The sequence below is a fragment of the Tyto alba genome, unplaced genomic scaffold (genome assembly GCF_018691265.1).
Source record: "Tyto alba isolate M040663 unplaced genomic scaffold, T.alba_DEE_v4.0 Super-Scaffold_39, whole genome shotgun sequence".
In the NCBI taxonomy this organism is placed as follows: Eukaryota; Metazoa; Chordata; class Aves; order Strigiformes; family Tytonidae; genus Tyto; species Tyto alba.
Window position 1 is genome coordinate 5,025,102 of NW_024881314.1, and position 18,749 is coordinate 5,043,850.

The 18,749-nt window shown below is 42.9% G+C and overlaps 1 protein-coding gene across 2 annotated transcripts in view; it reads right to left on the reverse strand.

Moving 5' to 3' along the window:
• RAB11FIP4 (RAB11 family interacting protein 4) overlaps positions 1-10,309 on the reverse strand; it is a 122,915-nt gene extending 112,606 nt beyond the window's left edge. Inside the window, exon 1 of one of the 2 annotated variants that reach the window (XM_033002312.2) lies at positions 9,950-10,309. In XM_033002312.2, coding sequence (XP_032858203.1) covers positions 9,950-10,093 — 144 coding nt within the window. In that variant the 5' untranslated portion in view covers positions 10,094-10,309. The remainder of the gene's footprint in view (positions 1-9,949) is intronic. The other variant, XM_033002311.2, reaches the window with a different exon arrangement.
• Between the last annotated feature and the right edge of the window lie 8,440 nt (positions 10,310-18,749).

The following is an 18,749-nucleotide window of genomic DNA, read 5'->3' on the forward strand; positions in this document are numbered from 1 at the left end:
TGCAAGCTGAACATAACTCAAATTAGGCAGAGGAGATACACTGAATAGCATATTTTCTCTTCCTCCTACATCCACAAAGTCTCTGCATTTGCTCAATATATAACCTGCTAAATAATTGATTTTTCAGATTTCTTGCCAAGTAAAGGAAATTAAAACTATTTTTTCTTTTTCATGTTTCTCAGAAGAAAACAGGAAAAAAGTGCTTTGTGTTGAGCAAAATCTTATGTTTTGGAACATTTTCACTTGTTGTTTGCCAAATAATTCAATTTAAATTTTGTCAATAAAAAGCTAACTCCAAATAGAAACAATCAAGGTATTCTTTTAAAAAAAACTCAAAAGATGTTGTTACTTACATTTCTACTTTTTTAAGGCAAAAATAATTTGCCAAACTCATCTGAAATTTTAGAAATTGTGGTTTGGGTTTTTTTTGTTTTGTTTTGTTTTTTTTTTCACTCTCCACATACAAACCAGACTTGGATCTATATGTTACTTGCCAAAAGAAAAGAGGAAGAAAACATCAGCTTCAGCTGTGGCAGTGTTATACTGTTATTCTGTATTGCTGAGATGCTGGCACACTCCAAATGAGCCAACACTCTGAGTTTCTCATCACTGAATAAATGCATAATTAATTGTCCACATCCTGCCATAAAAATTTTATGTCTGACAACAGGAGGAAACACACAGGTTTGAAGTGAGTTGCCAACCTCTGTAGAATATGCCTGTGGCAGAGTTAGGATACTTGATTTGGAACAGCTTAGTCTACAATGTTTTTTCATTATGAAAATGGATTACCTGATGGAAAAAATCCCAAAGACACCCATTCAGAACAGGAGAAACACTATTCCACATTGCAGTTCTTTTTAGACCAAAGCAAGGACACTGTTTCAGAGTACTCTCATCAAGATGTTCTCTTTAGCCCTCCCACCAGCATTAGGTTCCCCCAGTAAAATCAGTAGGCCAGTACAGTAGTTCTTCAGCACTGTTTTTCCTTGATATTTCCCTCTAACAACAAATGCAAACCACTTTTTCTTCTGTTCTACAAAGCTATCCAAGCTGCTAACTAAACTAACAAACATTAACTTACTGCATCATGAGAACACCTGTATTTACTTAAAGTTGTTGTGCACACACCTGAAGAACAGTTAAGTTCAGGATCCAACTGTTATTATTACAGCCATGCCTCAGACTGAATCCTCAAATCAATGTTCTCACTCTGTACAGTGCTTCAATCAGCCTCTGAAGTTGAGGGCCCTGTGTCAAAGTTGCTGCTCAGGGCTGTCCCTCCCCTCGCTGAGCACAGCTCTCATGGACAGAATCAATCAGTTGAATTAGCACCTTTTGACCAGGCATAACGGAACGGGTCCTGGTGGTGCATGGATCCAGAAGAAAGCACAAGGTTATATAGCAATTGTTACGGAGGCTGCATGAAGCCTGAAATAGTACTTTATAAAACTTATACTCCCATGAAATATATTTTTATGTGATACAAGGTGGCTTTGTGCCTATTCCAACACATCTACTCTCATGACCCTCACAGTTCAAACAGGCTGGCCCAGCAGCCAACATGAGGCCACCCCAGCTTGACAAGGCTGTCAGCTAGCTCATGGCCACATTACATTCCCAGATGCACCACTGAACACAACAGCTGCCATGCTGGCCAGCCAACCCAGCAAGTGAACCAGGGCCCTCAAGAGCAAAATGTTCTTAAAACCTACAGGTTCCCATCTTCTCCAAGCTGGATGCAAAGGGGGTCTGTTCCATAGCACTGGCCACAAGCTTGTGCTTGGTCTGTTGCATGATGAACATCAAAACCAAATAAAGAACCAGCTAGAGAAACAGCCACAGACCTAGTCTTTACTACAAGGCTTCAAATCCTACAGTCGACCCGTATTCCCTTACAACACACAACGGTCACACCACTGAATGCAATGGGACCGGGATTCCTTGGGTCAAAATGCCAAACCTGCTCTCACTGATGCTGCTTGTAGTCCTAGTGAGAAAGAACAGCTGAATCTCTGTCTTACCACATCCCTGTTCCTTTCACCAGCACCCCACATCCCCAGGAGCATCCATGGGAGACTTCCACGGCTGCCTTTAACCCTTTTCTGAGCAGACTATTGTATTTTAACACAATACCACACCAATCCAGCACACAGACTCCTGCAACAAAATTCTTCTAATGAGAGACCTACAGCTTTCTGCTGTTCCCAACAGCTATCAACACTGAGAAACATGACCTTAGAGCCATTACCAGAGAATTCTGTACTACTTTATGCTGACAGAATATACTACTGTACAGGGACAAAACGGTAAGGGCTGACAATTACAAATGGTCTCTGTGTTGACATCTCTGGGGCATTTCACTTTCTGAATTACTACTAGCTACTGTATCCTAACATATACATCATATAGTTTAATAGGGTAAAATATGTTCAACTGATCATATAGTCACTTGCTACAAAAACAGTGAAATCACCAATATTTTAGGACAGTTTCTCAAATCTATTAATACCATGCAAACATATGGACAAAGCTGTTTGTATCTGCACATTTGTTTGGGTTTTTTATCATAACAACAGAAGTGTCATTGGAAAAGAATATCCCATGTTCCGAAAGCCATCTGGATCCCATTGGGGAGGGTCAGTTCATCAGGAAGTGATGGAACAACACCAGGAATGTCTTCACAGTCCCATTGCAAATCCTTACAATAAACCAGACACTGGGGATGTCCAGAATGACCCACACACAGGGAAAAATGTGAAGCATGCTTTATCAGCAAATTTGCAGCAGGTGTACCAGAAATGTGCCCCAGTTTGGAACATCACAAAACACTGCCACAGGCTGAAGATCTCCAGCTTGCAGGAGTGCTGTGCCATGACCCTGCTTCTCTAGTGGAGGCCAGCGTGACAGCCTGCTGTGGGGCAGCAGGGAATTGATCTGTTCTCCAAAGAGTAGCCCTGAACTGAGAGGGGGGTGACAATGCAGGTGTATGCATGATATTATGGAACGCTTGAGAAGACACGTATATGAGCACTGAAATGTAGATCATTTTAAAACTGACACCACTCTAGAGGAAGAAATTGGTTTGGTTGACACCCCTCATTCCACCAGGCCAACATCCTCTCCACTCCAGAACAAACAATTCCAGTACCTTTCCTTCTAATTTCAGGAAACCCAACAGAGAAAAGTCTCTACCATTTCTAGGCTTTTCACTTGACCCTCTAAAACCGTAACATTATACCCAAACTAATTGTTAAAGCAGCTTTAAAATCTGAAGAGTGCACTGTAATTTTCCAGGTCTGTGCCCTGTGCATTGATCCTGCCACCCTTGCAGTATTTTGACCACACAGTTCGCTCCTGTCAGTCACTCTGGGGCCAAACATACTGCAAAACTGAATTGGATGCAAGGCTTAGGAAGAAGCACTACTATTTTGGGTTTTAACTGCACACAAAATGTGAACACAGCATTCATAGCTCTATAGAAACGCTTGCATTCTCTTCAAGTGAGGCCCTTCAATTATATCTCGAGTAAAAAGGAACTGAGATGTATTATACAGCGCTTTATTTACACTCACACTGCTGTTGTAAAACCATATGTTACAGTACTAGTGATTGTGTCTGATGCTCTCTTTTATCTTTCATGTACTTAATCACACCCTGCACAGTTAACTGCATTCAGCACACGGATGGGTATTTATTCAGCTGCCTGTGCAAGTATCTAGGTCTGAGATCACATGTGTCTCCTGAAATACTGCATATTTTAAGAACTGTTAGAACTTCATCTCTAGCTCTTGAGCAGACAGTCTGATTCAAAAAACAAATCAGGGATTTTAAAATGTTTTTGAATATCAGTATTAAGATCAGATAAAACTAATAGGAAATAATATTGTCAGCTAAACATAGAATAAAAGCAATCACACTTACTTACCTAAACATTATAAGGCAATTGATTTTTTTCCACTTTGTTGCTATAAAAGCACTACTGCTGAGCATAAGTCAATTGTAGGTAACAATGAAATTTATAAACAAAGAAAAACCCTGTATTGGGGATCATGCCCACAAATACTATATGGTAGTGGCTTGTTCCCCCTCCAAAACTTACTCTCCCCTGCAGTAATTTCGTATAAGTAACTTTTCAAAGCTTAATTATGTTAGAGGAGTAAAATCAGTACATGCTAGAAATCTGAAATCCTCCCTAGGATTTGCAAGAGCAAATTTTTGGAGAACATACAGACATGTCACATATGAAGAATACCAATTTTACAACTTAACAGCATGGATTGAATCAGGCATGAAGAGGAAGAAAAATTTACATAGAAAATATCTGGTCTTGCTAGCCAGCTGAATGTTTTAACTTCCCCAGTTACATACACTACCTTACCTACTGTACACAAAAGATGCGGTACTGTCTTCTATGCTTGATCCATATACTAACTTTTTTCTTTACTTTTGCATTTAATGATAAGACAACACAATGTCATTGTACCTGTACTTGTCACAGTCATTTAAATATCAAGAATTGCTATGAAAATTGTTTGCCTTTCCTTTAGGCATTAAGAATTTACTATTTCAGACCACAAAACACAGCACAATCAATTCTTAACTATACATATAACCCCCTCAGAGCTCTCACCTTTGAAATGCAAACATATTATATAATGAATTACCAACTCATGAGTGCACTGCAACTCTACAGCTTCTCTTCACAACAGTGCTTCAGAAAATATTTGATTAACAGTATGTACTAAACTTGCTTTATGTCAGCTGTTTAGAAATATATACTCAATTTCAGAATGTACCAAAAGGCTATTTTAAACATATTCACTGCTAGTTTTTATTGAATTAGGAAGGCTACAGTAACTGTACCTTGACTAATCTGTAAACTAAGTACCCCACTATGCCATTTCAGAACTGCATCTTTTCCAAGTCACTGTAAATGATATGAAATATCTGGGTCATTAGCAAATACAGTTTTAAGAAGTCTAAATGTGTGGCAGCCTTGCTGCTACCTAGAGAACACTGTCACAGGGGAGTGCTCTTTGTGTCCTTGTTACATTTTGGCAAATATTTTAATTTTTCTTTCAGTAATTGTTTCCAGGAAAAGCAAAGAAGTAAGTCATAACTCTTTTCTGCCTCCATTATGAGAATGGCAATATCTCTTGTTAACACCCTAATACTTTTCTTTGAATGTCTCAGTGCCAAAGTCTCTTTTTTTCTCATGGCTGTGGGTAAATCCAGAGCATACTGCACACTATCAAGAAGGTATGGACTAGTCTCTGTTATCATGCACATCAACATAAATTTGCAGGGATTCCATTAATTTCTGGGTGCAACGCTGAAAGTGCAATGCTCCAGCACTATGGCTAGGAGCCTGAAATTCACCCAGACCATTCAGAAAGACTCTGTGTTGTCACGCTGTGCAATTACACTCCTGCTCTTTACAGGACAAGCTAGGCACGGAGTGGTTACAATAGAAGGGCTGTGTTTAGAGCATGACTTCATCAGGTGTCCCTGGGAGACATCTGAGAGCAAGTCAAAATGGAGCACCAGGACTGTCATTAAACTCGGCCAGTGGCCACAATCTGCTACCTCAGCGGCACCTGGGGTTGGTGCCTTCAATTCCAGACCAGAATGGGGACAAATGGAAGTGACTAAAAATAGCAACAAACATCCTCCTATTTCAATAGGTTCTTTTGGCCAGAAAAATTTCATTTGTTCACGTGAAATATGTGAATACGTTTTAAGCTACTTCTGTTCTACACCACTAGTTAACCATCGACTTCAAGTGAATTACTGTCCACTCGCAAGAATAATTGATACTGGCCTATAGACTTTATTAGCTGCTCCAGTTCCCTCTCAAGTGTGACACTGCTTCAAGTTGAGGAGCATCTGTTGATAAAAACACGACAAAGATTACTGTCTAAGCACTTGTATGGTTTGCACACCTCCAAAAGGTGATTATGTATCTCAAAAAGAAGTCAACATGTTCAGCATGTTTCACTTGTTGCTGAAAACTGAATGTACAGTTTAAATAGAATCTGGCATAACGAAACATCAACTGGCACTATCCTGAAATACACATTCACACAATCCCCTGCCAGAACTGGGGCTTGCTGAACACGTCACTCACAATGCTCCTAGACACTCAGCTGCTAGTGCAACTATCTTCCCAGTGAAAGGGAACCAGATGGTGAGCGACTCTTGGCATTTTTCAATGTTACGTGAAGTGTCTCTCCAGCTAGTGAGTATATGCCATGCAGTCAAGTCGCTTTGGAAACAGCCCTTCATGTCTGTCTTCAGATTTCTCCACAAACGGCAAACAGACCACTCAACAGGGAAGCAAGGCCCAAACCTGCTGTTTTTAAGTACTGAACCAACAGTCTCAGTAAGGAGTTTCTGTTGTCAGTGGAGATAAAGAAGCACCTCTGAAGGATTTATTTCACCCTTAGGTCCTGTTACACCCTCTGAGTGTTCAATTGCTCATCAGTGACCTTAAAGAAAGATTAATTTAGACAACTCAGTTAAATACCTACATTCAGGTAGGACCAACAGAGGCCAAAATCCCAAAGTGCTTGAAAGTGTTAAGTTCCACAAGTATTTGTTCAGGCAAGAAGTGCTCAACAGCTAGCCTAGTCTGCTGTTAATTCAGGTACCATAGCAGAAATTTAAAGACATGATTCTCCTCCTGGCTCTGCCAGATTAACACAGCCAAGTCATTTCTTCCTCTAGTTGAACCACATGCCTTGTAGGGCAAAGCAAAAGTTTGCAAGCAAACTTGCTAGAAGTGCTTCCAGTCAAAACACCTTACCTAAACAGCTGCTCTGAGGCAACTGGTATTCTGCTGCAGTGGACTCTCAATGACTGCATGACAAAAAAAGGATTTCAATGTGCATGAGGCAGAATGGAACGAGGTATAGTAGTGATGGTGCAATCTTAAAGAAGAAACGCATCAAGCTCCTAGAAGGAGAGGCCTCAAAAGCCCACTAGAAGTTGAAGTTTATTATTTTGGTTGTGCAGGTAAGGACTGCTTTGCTTGAACAGAAAGCTGCTGTCTTGCTGCAACATTTTGCCTTGGGGCAGTTTTCAGAGAGATGTTATCCTTCAGGAAAGATAAATTTCAGCATGTTGATTACACTACCATGCACACATACACACACAAAGAAGAAAAAAAAGGGAAATGAAAAAAAAAAACAAAGACCAGAAAAGGCTAAATGTCCTGCACAGTGAAAGATGCAAACCCTACTGAAACTGAGGTCTGTAAATGGTTAATACCAAACTGGATGGCGGTGGCTCCAAGGAAGCAGAGAAGAGGTGGAAGGCTGGGTGCATCAAGTTGGCACAACTGAAGAGACAGATACTCCCTCATTTCATAAACAGGACTACTGTTGGTAAGAGAATTACTCAGGCCACAATGCTGCAAAATAAGATCCTTCCTGTGCCCAGATGAATTACATAAACAGAAGGAGCAAATAACTTACACATGAGGACAAGCCAATCTTTTACTGATACCAATGGAAGGATTTCTTTTGAATGTAAAGGGAGCTGAGGTGGATGGATCAGGCCCAAGAAGTGTAGCATGTTCAAATGTATAATTAATTTTTAATGACTGTAAATGTTCCAATGTGTTAAAAGGAACTGCTCTCTGGCAGTGTATCCTCGGTTTAATTTCATGAGACACATTCCTGCACAGACCTTACTAGGTTCCTGCAAACACAAGGTTGAAAGCACTGTGCTATATGGGAGAATACATTCTCACTGTCTCCAAACCTCAACTGTGATTCATCACACACAAAGTTCATTTTTAATAAGACTTAAAACCAGACTAGCTCACCTACAGTGGTTGTTCTATAGTAAATCTGCACTTGGAAAATTGATTCTGTATTTCCCTAGCAAGCCTTTTTGGTGATTTACAAATCCCATTTACTCAGCTAACACATGCTCCTTTGAAGTCAAGGGACTGCTAGCCAATGACTACAATGGACACAGGGAAGCAAACCAGAACAAGTTATAACTGATATACAGATAAGACTTTTCTGTCACAGTTTTGCAAATATCTTACTGAACACTGCCAGTTACAGCTGAACAAAATACAAAGGATGTACTTCTCATCACTGGTAAACTCTCCCACGCCTGCCCATTAAACTAGCCCATTATGAAACCTAGATACTACCACTAACAAGTGGTACATTTCTACTGCTGTCATTGTTGAGATTTCCAGTTTTCGCTTCCTTTCCATTCCATTTAAATATTTTCCAACCAATGTACTCCAATTCACTCGAAGCTTATGAGACCACCATATGAATCCTCATTTCCATCTTACAAAAACTTGCTCCCCTCTCACAACCTTAGAGATTTGTAAGGCCATAAAGGATTGTTATGATCATCAGTGCCACCCTGCTGCAAAACAGCCAGTGGAATTTGACCAGTCTTCCTTAGTACTGCAAGAGAAAGCCACTAATCTGCTTCCAAATACATGCAGTATTTCAAAAAGCATTTCTGATGCAGTGTATCTGGTGGTAGGGAGTTAAAAATACTTCTATTAGTTTATATAAAATTATACATTTTACTAAGAGACAAACATGACCAGAAATCAAGTAAACTCTCTACTATTACTCATGTCTCCTCCTTATTTTGCTAGTTAAAACAAGAAACTTGATCTTCTCATTAAGAAAATGTTTAACAGGCCTGCAACTATCTGCAAGCAATAAGCCTTCTGTCTCCCGGTCTTCTGATTCCATTCACAAGCTGTGTTTCATTACCAGCGGTAAGCCAAAAATAAGTCATTTGCTCCAACAATTACTGTGAATTCACTCTGCTTTTGCTGTCTCTTTGGCATCTCTTTATAAACTACCATTTTATTAGCTCCTCACATTAATTTGTTTTATTCAACTTTAAAAGGTCTGCTGATACTGGTTTTCTGAATCCTACCCTAGTCCTAACTTCACTCCTCCTACCCAGCACCCAAAATTGCTGGGGCATATTGTGAAGCATCAGTTAAGTGCAATATCCTGAGAGTTTTCCAAGGGAAAGCAAGCATTTCTTGCTGGTTAATTCTGTTGGAGCTGCAGCCCTTGATTGAATCACTTAAGGAAACTGTTTCAAACAGAACGTATGTCATTACCCTCATAGAGACTGGCCTGAGTCCCACTCATATTTACACTGGTGTCACAAATTTACAGTGGCCCCACTGACGCAACTGCTCCAGCAAGACCAGTGGCGCGGCTCCAGATTTACGCTGTGTCACTGAAGGGCTGGATGGAACCCTCCCTTCCCACCTCTCACCTGGAGGTTTTGGGGTGCAGCTGGGCTGGTGCCTCCCTGGCTGCTCAGACTCTGCTGCACTTCACCTGCCCGCGCCCGGCTGCGGCTCCCTCAGCCTGGGGCTTTGCTCCCAATACCCCACGGAGCCTGGGACCCTGCTGAGGTCGCAGCTCAGCCAGGACGGAGAAAACCCACGCTGACACCAGAATAAACGCACCTCCCCGAAAGGCACTGTGACCCCCGAGCGCTCCCAGCACCGGGACGGCCCAGGGAAGGGGATCGGAGAGTGACCGGTCCCTCTATCCCAGGAGCCAGGTCAGCCCGGGGGTCTGGGCCGCCCTGAGGGAAGGGGGGCTCAGGGCTGTCTTTGGGGAGGACTCTGCGGGGGAGGGACGGCGGCTGGATGGCCCCGAGGGAAGAAGGATCCAAGGCCGCCATGGAGAGGGCTGTGGGACCCCCTGAGGGCCGGGGAGCAGTCCGAACCGCCCTGGGAGGAGAGGGTCTGGGCCACCTTGAGTGAGGGACGGAGTCAGGGGCTCCCTGAGGGAAGGTGGGTGACAGGGTGGTCCTGGCGGGGTCTGGCCAGGCAAGAGCCGTGGTGCGGCCCCCGCACAGCGGGAGCAGCAGGTGAAAGTTGCGCGGCGGCCGGGGCTGGGGGCCGGGCGGGACCGGGAGTCGCCCCACTCACCTCATCCCCTTGGCCGAACTGCAGCCCCAGGGCAACGAAGTGCTCCACCCGGATGAAGCCGTCCGCATCCTCGTCGCAGACGTCGAAAACCTCCTTGAGCTTCCGCAGGAACCGCAGCAGGCTCGCCGGCTCCATCGCGGGCATTAGCTGAAGGCCGGCGGCACGGCCGCGGCCGCAGCACCCATGATCGCCCGCGCCTTCAGCGGGTGCGTGACATCAGCTCCGGGGAGCGGGGCGGGAGGGACAGCGAGAAGGAGGAGGGAGGGATGGAGGAGAGCGGAGGGAGGAAGCGAGGGAAGGGAGAACAATAGGGCAGAGCTGGAGGATGGGGAGGGAGAGGGCGGTGGGAAACCGCGCTCGGCAGGGGCGGAGCCACCGCCAGGGGGCGCCGCGGTGAGGGGAGAGGCGGGAAGCGGGGCGCGAGGGGAGGGTGGTGGGCGAGGCGGGGAGCGGCGGCAAACGCGGTGGGGGCCAGAGGCCGTTTGGGGGGGCGGCAGCCATGGGGAGTTTCCCTGGGCAGGAGAATCGCCGCAGGGTGGAGGGAACGGCGAGGGTAGCGGGATGGAGAGCGCGCTCCCCTCCAGCGCCCGGGGGATAGGAAGCCTGGCATCCCCTGGGTCCCTTTCCTGGCTGTCAAAGACCGACTCACCGTGCCTTCACTGCTCCGCACCTCAGGCCTCCCTGCCGCCCCACATAAAACACCAGTCATGCTACAATTTGTCCTGAGAAAAAGCTATCGATCCTGGTCTGAAGAGGCCCAGGCTAGGGGGAGAACAACAGTCGGGGCAATTAAGGAAAAGGAGGACAAGCAAAGCTTCCCATGCTCCACTACGCTCAAGTGACCAGGCAGAGCCACGCTGAGGCACTCCTCACAGCTGGGTTTGGCTTAGGACAGATACTGTTCACCCACACTGTAATGAGACATAGCTGGTAATGAAGGGATGTCCCTGCCTTTGCAGGATTCCTCATTAAAGCTGCCTGCAACTGCTGTGCTCCATGGCTGGGTTTTAATTTGATCTCTCTGCTCTGTTCCTTTCTCAGAATTTTTTTGACTGCGTTTTTAGCCCACAGCTGTGACCTGCCAGAGGGATGACCAGGAATGGTTCTGGTTCCTGCATTGTGCCTCAGACGAGGAATGACAGGGCAAGAAGGAGCACTGGCCAACTCAAGCTCAGGTATTTACTGCCTCTGCCAGCACTTCTTGCCCACTGTGGTTGTTGAGCACAGGTGACCATCCATCACTGAGTGAAAGTGAATCTTCTGTAGCTGATTGATAAAGCTGTCCATCTAAAATGACCACGAAAGTGCAGCAGATTTTGATTTGAGAGAGTATCCATTCATTTGCTTCTTGCAGCAAGAGAGGTCCATATGGCCCTTAGCAACCCTGAAAATCCCATGATTAGAGCAAGCTAGTCAAATTACTATTTTTTCTAGGAACCAATAGGAGCGTTCTCCTCAGGAAATCTTGTTTCTTTGAGCAGGAGTATCTCACGGCCCTATAGGCTGTAAGTCTATCAACAATACAGTGACAGTACACACCGTACTAACAAAACAGCTCTCCACATATCCACCCTCTGACACACAGATAAGGAACTGGTTTCAGAGCCTCTGCTACCTTGACCTTACTTTTTTTGTTTTACAATAAATACAGAAGAATTCTCCTGTTCCGTTACTGATGTACAAAAGGGTCTCTTCAGACTGGAAAAAAATCAAAGTGCAGAGATCAGATACGACCCTTGGGAAGCAAAGAATTTATGAAGAGATGTGAGGAGGTCTGAAAGAGAAAAGGGAAGAAAAATATTTGATCAGAAAACTTCTCTGAAGTTGTCTAGTTAGAGAAGGATTCTTAAGATGTTGGGACATTTAGCTTTTATCTCAGGACCCTTGAACTCATCTTCCAATTATGTGTGGATTGAGTTTAGCACACCCCTCAGGGGCATCTATTCAAAGTATTCACATATCTGTGAGCTGATACCCCTGAGTTGTGGAAAGCACACCTATGAGGAATCAGATACTATTAGTCTAACTGCTCTGAAGTGAAATTCAACCTCTTCAAAGCTTCAGAGCTCATCTGTCATTGTCCCACCTTGTTTGCTGAGATCTCCTCAGAGTACCTTCTTGCACCATCCGACTCGCCAGTCTGTGTACAGGTGGGGAGCTATACAGTCCCAGACAGGGAAGTGGAGTCACACCAAGTATTGTAGGGAAAATAAAAAGGAATACTTATTCCTTTTTACTGTGACCAGAGGGGGAATTCACATACCTCAGAGAGGTGTCCTGATTTTAGCTGGGATAGCGTTAATTTTCTTCCCAGTAGCTGGTATAGTGCTGTGCTTTGGATTTAGTATGAGAATAATGTTGATAAGACACTGATGTTTTTAGTTGTTGCTAAGTAGTATTTATACTAAGTCAAGGACTTTTCAGTTTTTCATGCTCTGCCAGCCAGGAGACTGGAAGGGCACAAGCAGTTGGGAGGGGACCCAGCCAAGACAGTTGACCCAAACCAGCCAAAGGGCTATTCCATACCATATGACATCATGCCCAGTATATAAACTGGGTGGAAAGCTGGCCAGGGACCACTGCTCAGGAACTGGCTGAGCATTGACTGGCAAGTGGTAAGCAACTGCATCGTGCATAATTTGTTTTATATATTCTAATTATTTTTTTTCCTACCTTTTTCTGTCTTATTAAACTGTCTTTATCTCAACCTACAAGTTTTACTTGTTCTTTTTCCTGATTCTCTCCCCCATGACACTGGGTAGGGAGAGTGAGCGAGCGGCTGTGTGGTACTTAGTTGCTGGCTGGCATTAAACCACGATAAGGGGTCACACTCTATTTCATGGAACCCAATTAATTTCCACCGGTGGTTCTGCTGGAGGAAGAAGGAACTTATTCTAGATACACAAGTAAACAGCAACATAGATTTAGACCAAAACTGTCAGCATTAAAATCTGTGTCATTCTTGCATTAATTTCTAAAGGGGGGGTGGGGGTGGGGGGTGGGAAGAGGAATAAAAAGCTCCAGGTATAGACACTACAGTTTAGGGAGTTAATAGTGAAATCTTAGAATGGCTGCAGACAGCTTGAGTGCCAGAGAGCACTGGAATCAAGCCGATAGGAGAGCTGAAGAGGCTGTAGAAGCTGTCATTGTAGACAGCTGAATATTTTGAGCAAAGATCTGACAGCTGGGAGATGATTTGACAGCACTGAACACAGAAGAATTGGTATGTGAGATGCTGTCAATAAAGGTCCAGGATCTGAAAGCTGGGGGTGCCCCAAGTGTGCTAAAGTAAGGGCACTGAGCTGAGCATGTGCCACACTTGTTGAGCAACTGCACTGGCAAAGTACAATTTGTGAGCCTGAATCAAGGAGGAAGTCAATTTTAGTGCCAGTGGATGTAGTTGGTGTTGTTCCTTGCTGATCTCTGCTTCTCCAGTTCTAAGTAGAACATGTCTGCTAGTACTACTTGGCTATTTTTCCTTACTGGTATATCAAAATACTTGTTTAATCAGAGATGGCTGGCAACTTCTTCATTTGGCTCATGCACTATGTGGAATAAATATTTTAGATGCTGCAAATCTGAACCTGAAATATGACTAGTGGTGGTGCTACCATACTTGCCTGTTAACAGTAAATAGTCCAAGAAGAAACGTTTCCTTGAATACCACAAGCCATGGCTGTCATTTGCAGGATTTCTTTACAATTATCTGCTTTTCCATTAATGTTACTTCCACTTACATGGCAAATTGTAATCTGGTGTCAGAAACAGCATCCAAGGAGTGCATTCCCCAAGCCTGCTGACCTTATCTACAATTCTGGTTGTGTTCCAGCATATAGTAACAACATCTTGAGACCCAGACTCTCAGAACAGCTTCACAGCACAGTTTCTGTTTATAGTATGCACAATGTAGCTTACTGTATTTTGAATCAAATCCCGTTTCCCATTAACTACTGTAGCTCTGATTAGCAACGTAACAGATGTGCTTTATCAGTTGGTATTCTCTTTGATCTGAAGTGTCATAAAGAACAGGTAACAGGCAGCAAGAACTAGCTTATTAATACTCTTTCCCTCCCTGAAAACTTAAAAATATTACTTAGAAGTTAATGGAGTTTTCTCAGGCTAGCTTAATTAGATATGGCACAGAAGGAAGATACTTGATTTTTTTGTTACTGTAATTTTCTCAAATATTTTTTTCTATTATAACAACAACAAAAAAAACCCACAAACAAATTTTGGGGAAATGTTTCAACAAGTAAGTATCTTCCTTTGCAATTTTCTAGTTGCTAAAGGACCTCACCTTGTAAAAGTTTTAGTGGCTTAAATAGTATGAATGCTCTTTCTTGATTTCAATAGCACTCTTACTGGATTATGAATTAGGTATGTGCATAACTCTGTTAGATGAACCCAGTTAGACAGCTAACTGCAGTTACCTCAGCAAACACACTAATGCCTTTATTTGTGTCTTCTTACAACACAAATACTACCCTCAAGACATTGATCACAAAGTTTTAAGGATAGGCAGGGAATACACCCTTTGAAAAAGAGTGTGCCTAAGTACAAATCACAAGATCAAATGGTATGTGCTGGTTAAAGCAGGCTGGGCTGTCACAACTATAAAGCCTTCTTGTAATTGGGGTTGTGCTCACAAAGACCAAAATACCCATTCTCATTAAGTTATTGCTAAAATTAAATAATCCTCTCTACCGGTTCACATAAAATCATTTCCACTGTGAATTCACAAGAGCAAATTGATGTTTCCAAGTGCTGACCAGGTATTTCCAGGGACGGCAGCAGGAGTTAGGGGCTAACACCAGCCTGTTCCCACGGTATTTGAAGGTCTCTGTACCCCACCACGTGGCCAGTCATTTCACTGCACTTTTGCCATCAGCCGAAAGAATCCATTGCTGGCCACCTTGCACGGGGCAGCAAACTGAGGCTACTGTGGTTGGTAAGAAAAATAGTATGTAAAACAGAGGTGAATGAATAGTATAGAATAGATGAATAGAAAAGGTGAATGAACAGAGTAGAAAAAGCAAGCATTATTCCCGTTACAAGAAGTCCCACAGTCTTCCAAATGCCCGGGCACCAAACATCTCTCTTGGCTACCTACATGCCAGAAGCCTCTCTGCTGCCTTCTCTTAGGGAAAGGACAGTACCTGTCAACTTTTCTGTGACAAACTCTAAGCAGTTGGGTGGATTTACATTTGCATCAGATTAGAATGTGCAACAGCATCTGGCAGCCTCCTGAAAGTGTTAATGGTGCTAGAAAGCACCTGACAGCTGCGGGGCCACCAGGTCATTTATATCCCTTAGTGCTTCAGCAATAGATCTCCACTCCTTCACGGGAGATTCTGGGTACAATGAAATGTGTTAAGACTCCAAGACAACTCTGTAAAAAGGACACCTAGTGTGGTAGCTACAGTCAAGTTACTTTCAACATCTATGCCCAAAAGAGCTGTCCAGAGACATGAAAACACTCTTCTCTGGCTCTAACAAGCAAACATTAACAGACCTAAGCCCCAGATTCTTAAAGGGAAAGACTCCTCTTTTTTTTTTTTTTTTTTTTACCATGCCTCATTAAAAAAAAAAAAAAATAAAAAGAAAATAAAATCATCTAGCAGCTGTTAAAGACAGAGGATGCACCAGCCAGGGTATTTTCTTTAAGCTAACTTAACCATAACACAGCATATAAACTGTTCCGTAAGTTATCCCTTACTGCTTCAAATAAAGTTTCTAAAATTTTGCTTATTTTGTCCTATCCAAGATGGACTACACAACATCTGAATAAATATGTTCCATCTGCAGTTTTATTACAGCTGACTACAGGAATGTAATTCCCAGATATTGCTGTATTTAGCAACAAGATCTGGGACAGAATAATAAAATTAGAACAACATATACTATACCGATGCTAAAGCCAAACAGTGATTACTTGTAGTATCTCGAAACAGACTGTGAGAGACGAGTCCAAGTTGTCTGACTAATGGGAGATAAAGGACAGAACAAAAATATTTATGCAAGAGAATGTAGGTGCGGAATCATTACTGCTGTGACCATCAATGGACCAAACTGGCTTTTGGGGCTAATGGTGATGAGCACAGCCTGACTGTTTTGAAGACACACTGAAACCAGCTTGCTGGTAGAGAAACAGTCCTGAAAAGGACATTTTAGGAACAGAGAAGCAATTAGAAAAGCAGCTTAACCAGGATGGTTCTAGCAGCCTTTATAATTGCCTTCAACAATGATTGTGGCAGGCATTATCAAATCTACTGACTACACTTTGCAGATGGAATTATTCCAGCTGTCTCATGCTCAGATGATTCACAGCATTTCAAATCTGATGCAGCCCTATTCATCACAGTATTTACCTATGAAGTTTGGTATTGAGACTGAGGATAAAAATTAGGGGAGAAATGAGCTCCTGGATTTGAATCAGCTTCAGCAAAAGTATGATTTTTTTCTTTTTGCTTGCCTCCCATACAGTCACTCTGGCCATATTTGTTCATGTCCCCTGTGAATCTGTAGTTGCTTTTGCCTATGTGACATCCGAGTAAATGTTCTGGATGAGTGAGTTCCACATCCTAAACCCCTGCCTTACCACAACAGTACTTTGGATTCAGATCTGCGCAATGCATTAGAGGGAAATACTGAACAGCAGAGCCACAGTGAGACATTTACTGGAACTGGATGTTACCTGGATGGTTTTGGTCTTCTGAGACATCCCAACCTCCTCCCTGCAGTATTGTAGCCACAGAATAAACAGAAAAACAAAGCTCTGGACCACAGAAGTACTTAAGTGGAAAGCCCCCTTTCTGAGCTGAGGCCTGATACACTGATCTCAAGGTAGATTGTCTGGTGCTTGCACAGTCCCTGGAAGAGTAGGCAAGGAGGGGTTATCGTCTGGCTCATTGTTCCAGAGGTCCCTGTAATAGGAGAAATCTTTAACAGTCCATCTCACTTATCAGTTTGTGAGAGCTAATTGAGATGAATTAGCACAATGCCATGCCCTTTTACTGCTTTGCTTTTCAACCTCTAGTAAGTTAAGGGGGAGGGGAAAAAAAAAAAAAAGGCATCAAAGTATGCTTGAGAGTACGTCCTTAAGACTAACAATTTAGGACTATTTCAGACCAAGGCTGGAAATTCTCAAGTCCCCTATGGGACATGGCCTGCCAAAATTTCCATCTGTTTTAGACCAGTGGTATAGTTAGCGCATCAATTCTGCAAATACTCGCTGCTAAACTATATTACTTATCAGATACAAGTGAAAAGTAATGGTCAGTATACGACATTTGTAAGGGTGCTTTGCTTTCCTTGGAAATATTTCAGGTGAGGAGTTTGTAAAGTAAGATAAGTTGAAAACTACTGCATTAGGCCATTCATACTAACACACCTCTCCTGCAGATATATCCAACATAGTTCCCTACTACCTCAAATCAGCAGCTACAGCTACAAAAAAAGAAAAAACAATCCCCCCCCCAGTGACCAGAATGGTACATTTGTTCCTCCACAAGAGCTAAAGCTACTCCTTAACTACCAAATATATTATATAGCAAATACCAAAAAGCAATTTTCAGAGAAACTTTGCAAGGGTGAACTGTGCTCTACTCAAATTCTTACTATTCCTTCATCACTGTCTGTGGGTCAGATAAATTACTACTCCTTTCCTGAATCCCTTCTGGAAAAACATGAACATACCCCAGAGTTCAGAAGTGACACACACAAATTATGCTGCCATACAGCAAATGTTTACAGGATAATAGACATAACATGACAATGAAGAGGTGCTCCAAGATTTCCATCTTGCCTCAGTACACAGATGTTCTTTTGTTGCAACTCTGAATCCTGAAATAAGCAGATGTTGCAACATTTCAAAACGTTCATCTTCTGAGAAAAGATAACACACAACTACATGCCCACCATTAAGCCTCAAACTTTAAAAACATAAAGTCAATGAGCATTATGTGCCAAATTCCCTTTAGAAACAGCTTATATGATTCACTCTTCCTAGGGAAAAATATTGCATGCCAGATTAAATACATTATACACAAATACTGTGCCTGCACAGATCCCCCTGTGGTGGCAAACAGGACAGATCTCTTGCCTCCTGCATCCATCTGTCTGCAACAGTCTCATCCTCTACTGCATAGGTACAGCTGTAAGAGCCACATCAAAGGTCCATCTGTCCCATATCCTCTGTGCACTGGTACACACTGGTCTAAGGCACAGTGGATGCATCAAGTGGTCTGTCCCCACTACATCCTCCCAGATCCAGCAAAATAGAAACAAAGACAAAGGGACAAAGACACCTGTTCATCACATAGTGGATGACTTCTTGGTTTCTGACTTGGAAGAAGTAGTTACAGAAACCCAAACCTGTTCATGCTGAAAAGGCAGTGCTGAATTATTAACACAGTTGGATTTGTTTCTGCGAAAATTATGCTCAACTGATGGTGAGTAAAGTCAGTCAGTGGTTCTCAGGCTACCTATGCAATCAAAGCCTCCAGCTGCAGAGTACGAAATACAAACATTGGGGCTGTTTTCTTTTGCCTAGTCCAACTTTTGTAATAAATCTTATTAATATTTAGAATGACTCATTTTAATGGATTTGCCCAGTGACAGTTCTTATCTGGAAATAGCTTACTGCATGCAATCAAAATGGACAAAGTACGTCACCGCTAATCAGATACACAGCAGGACTTGAACTCCTTTCAAATCAACTGATTTCATACAGCTTCTGCTGGACAGGTGACCTACCTTTATGATGATCTAAAGCTGCTATGTGCCAGTTATAAAGCCTTTG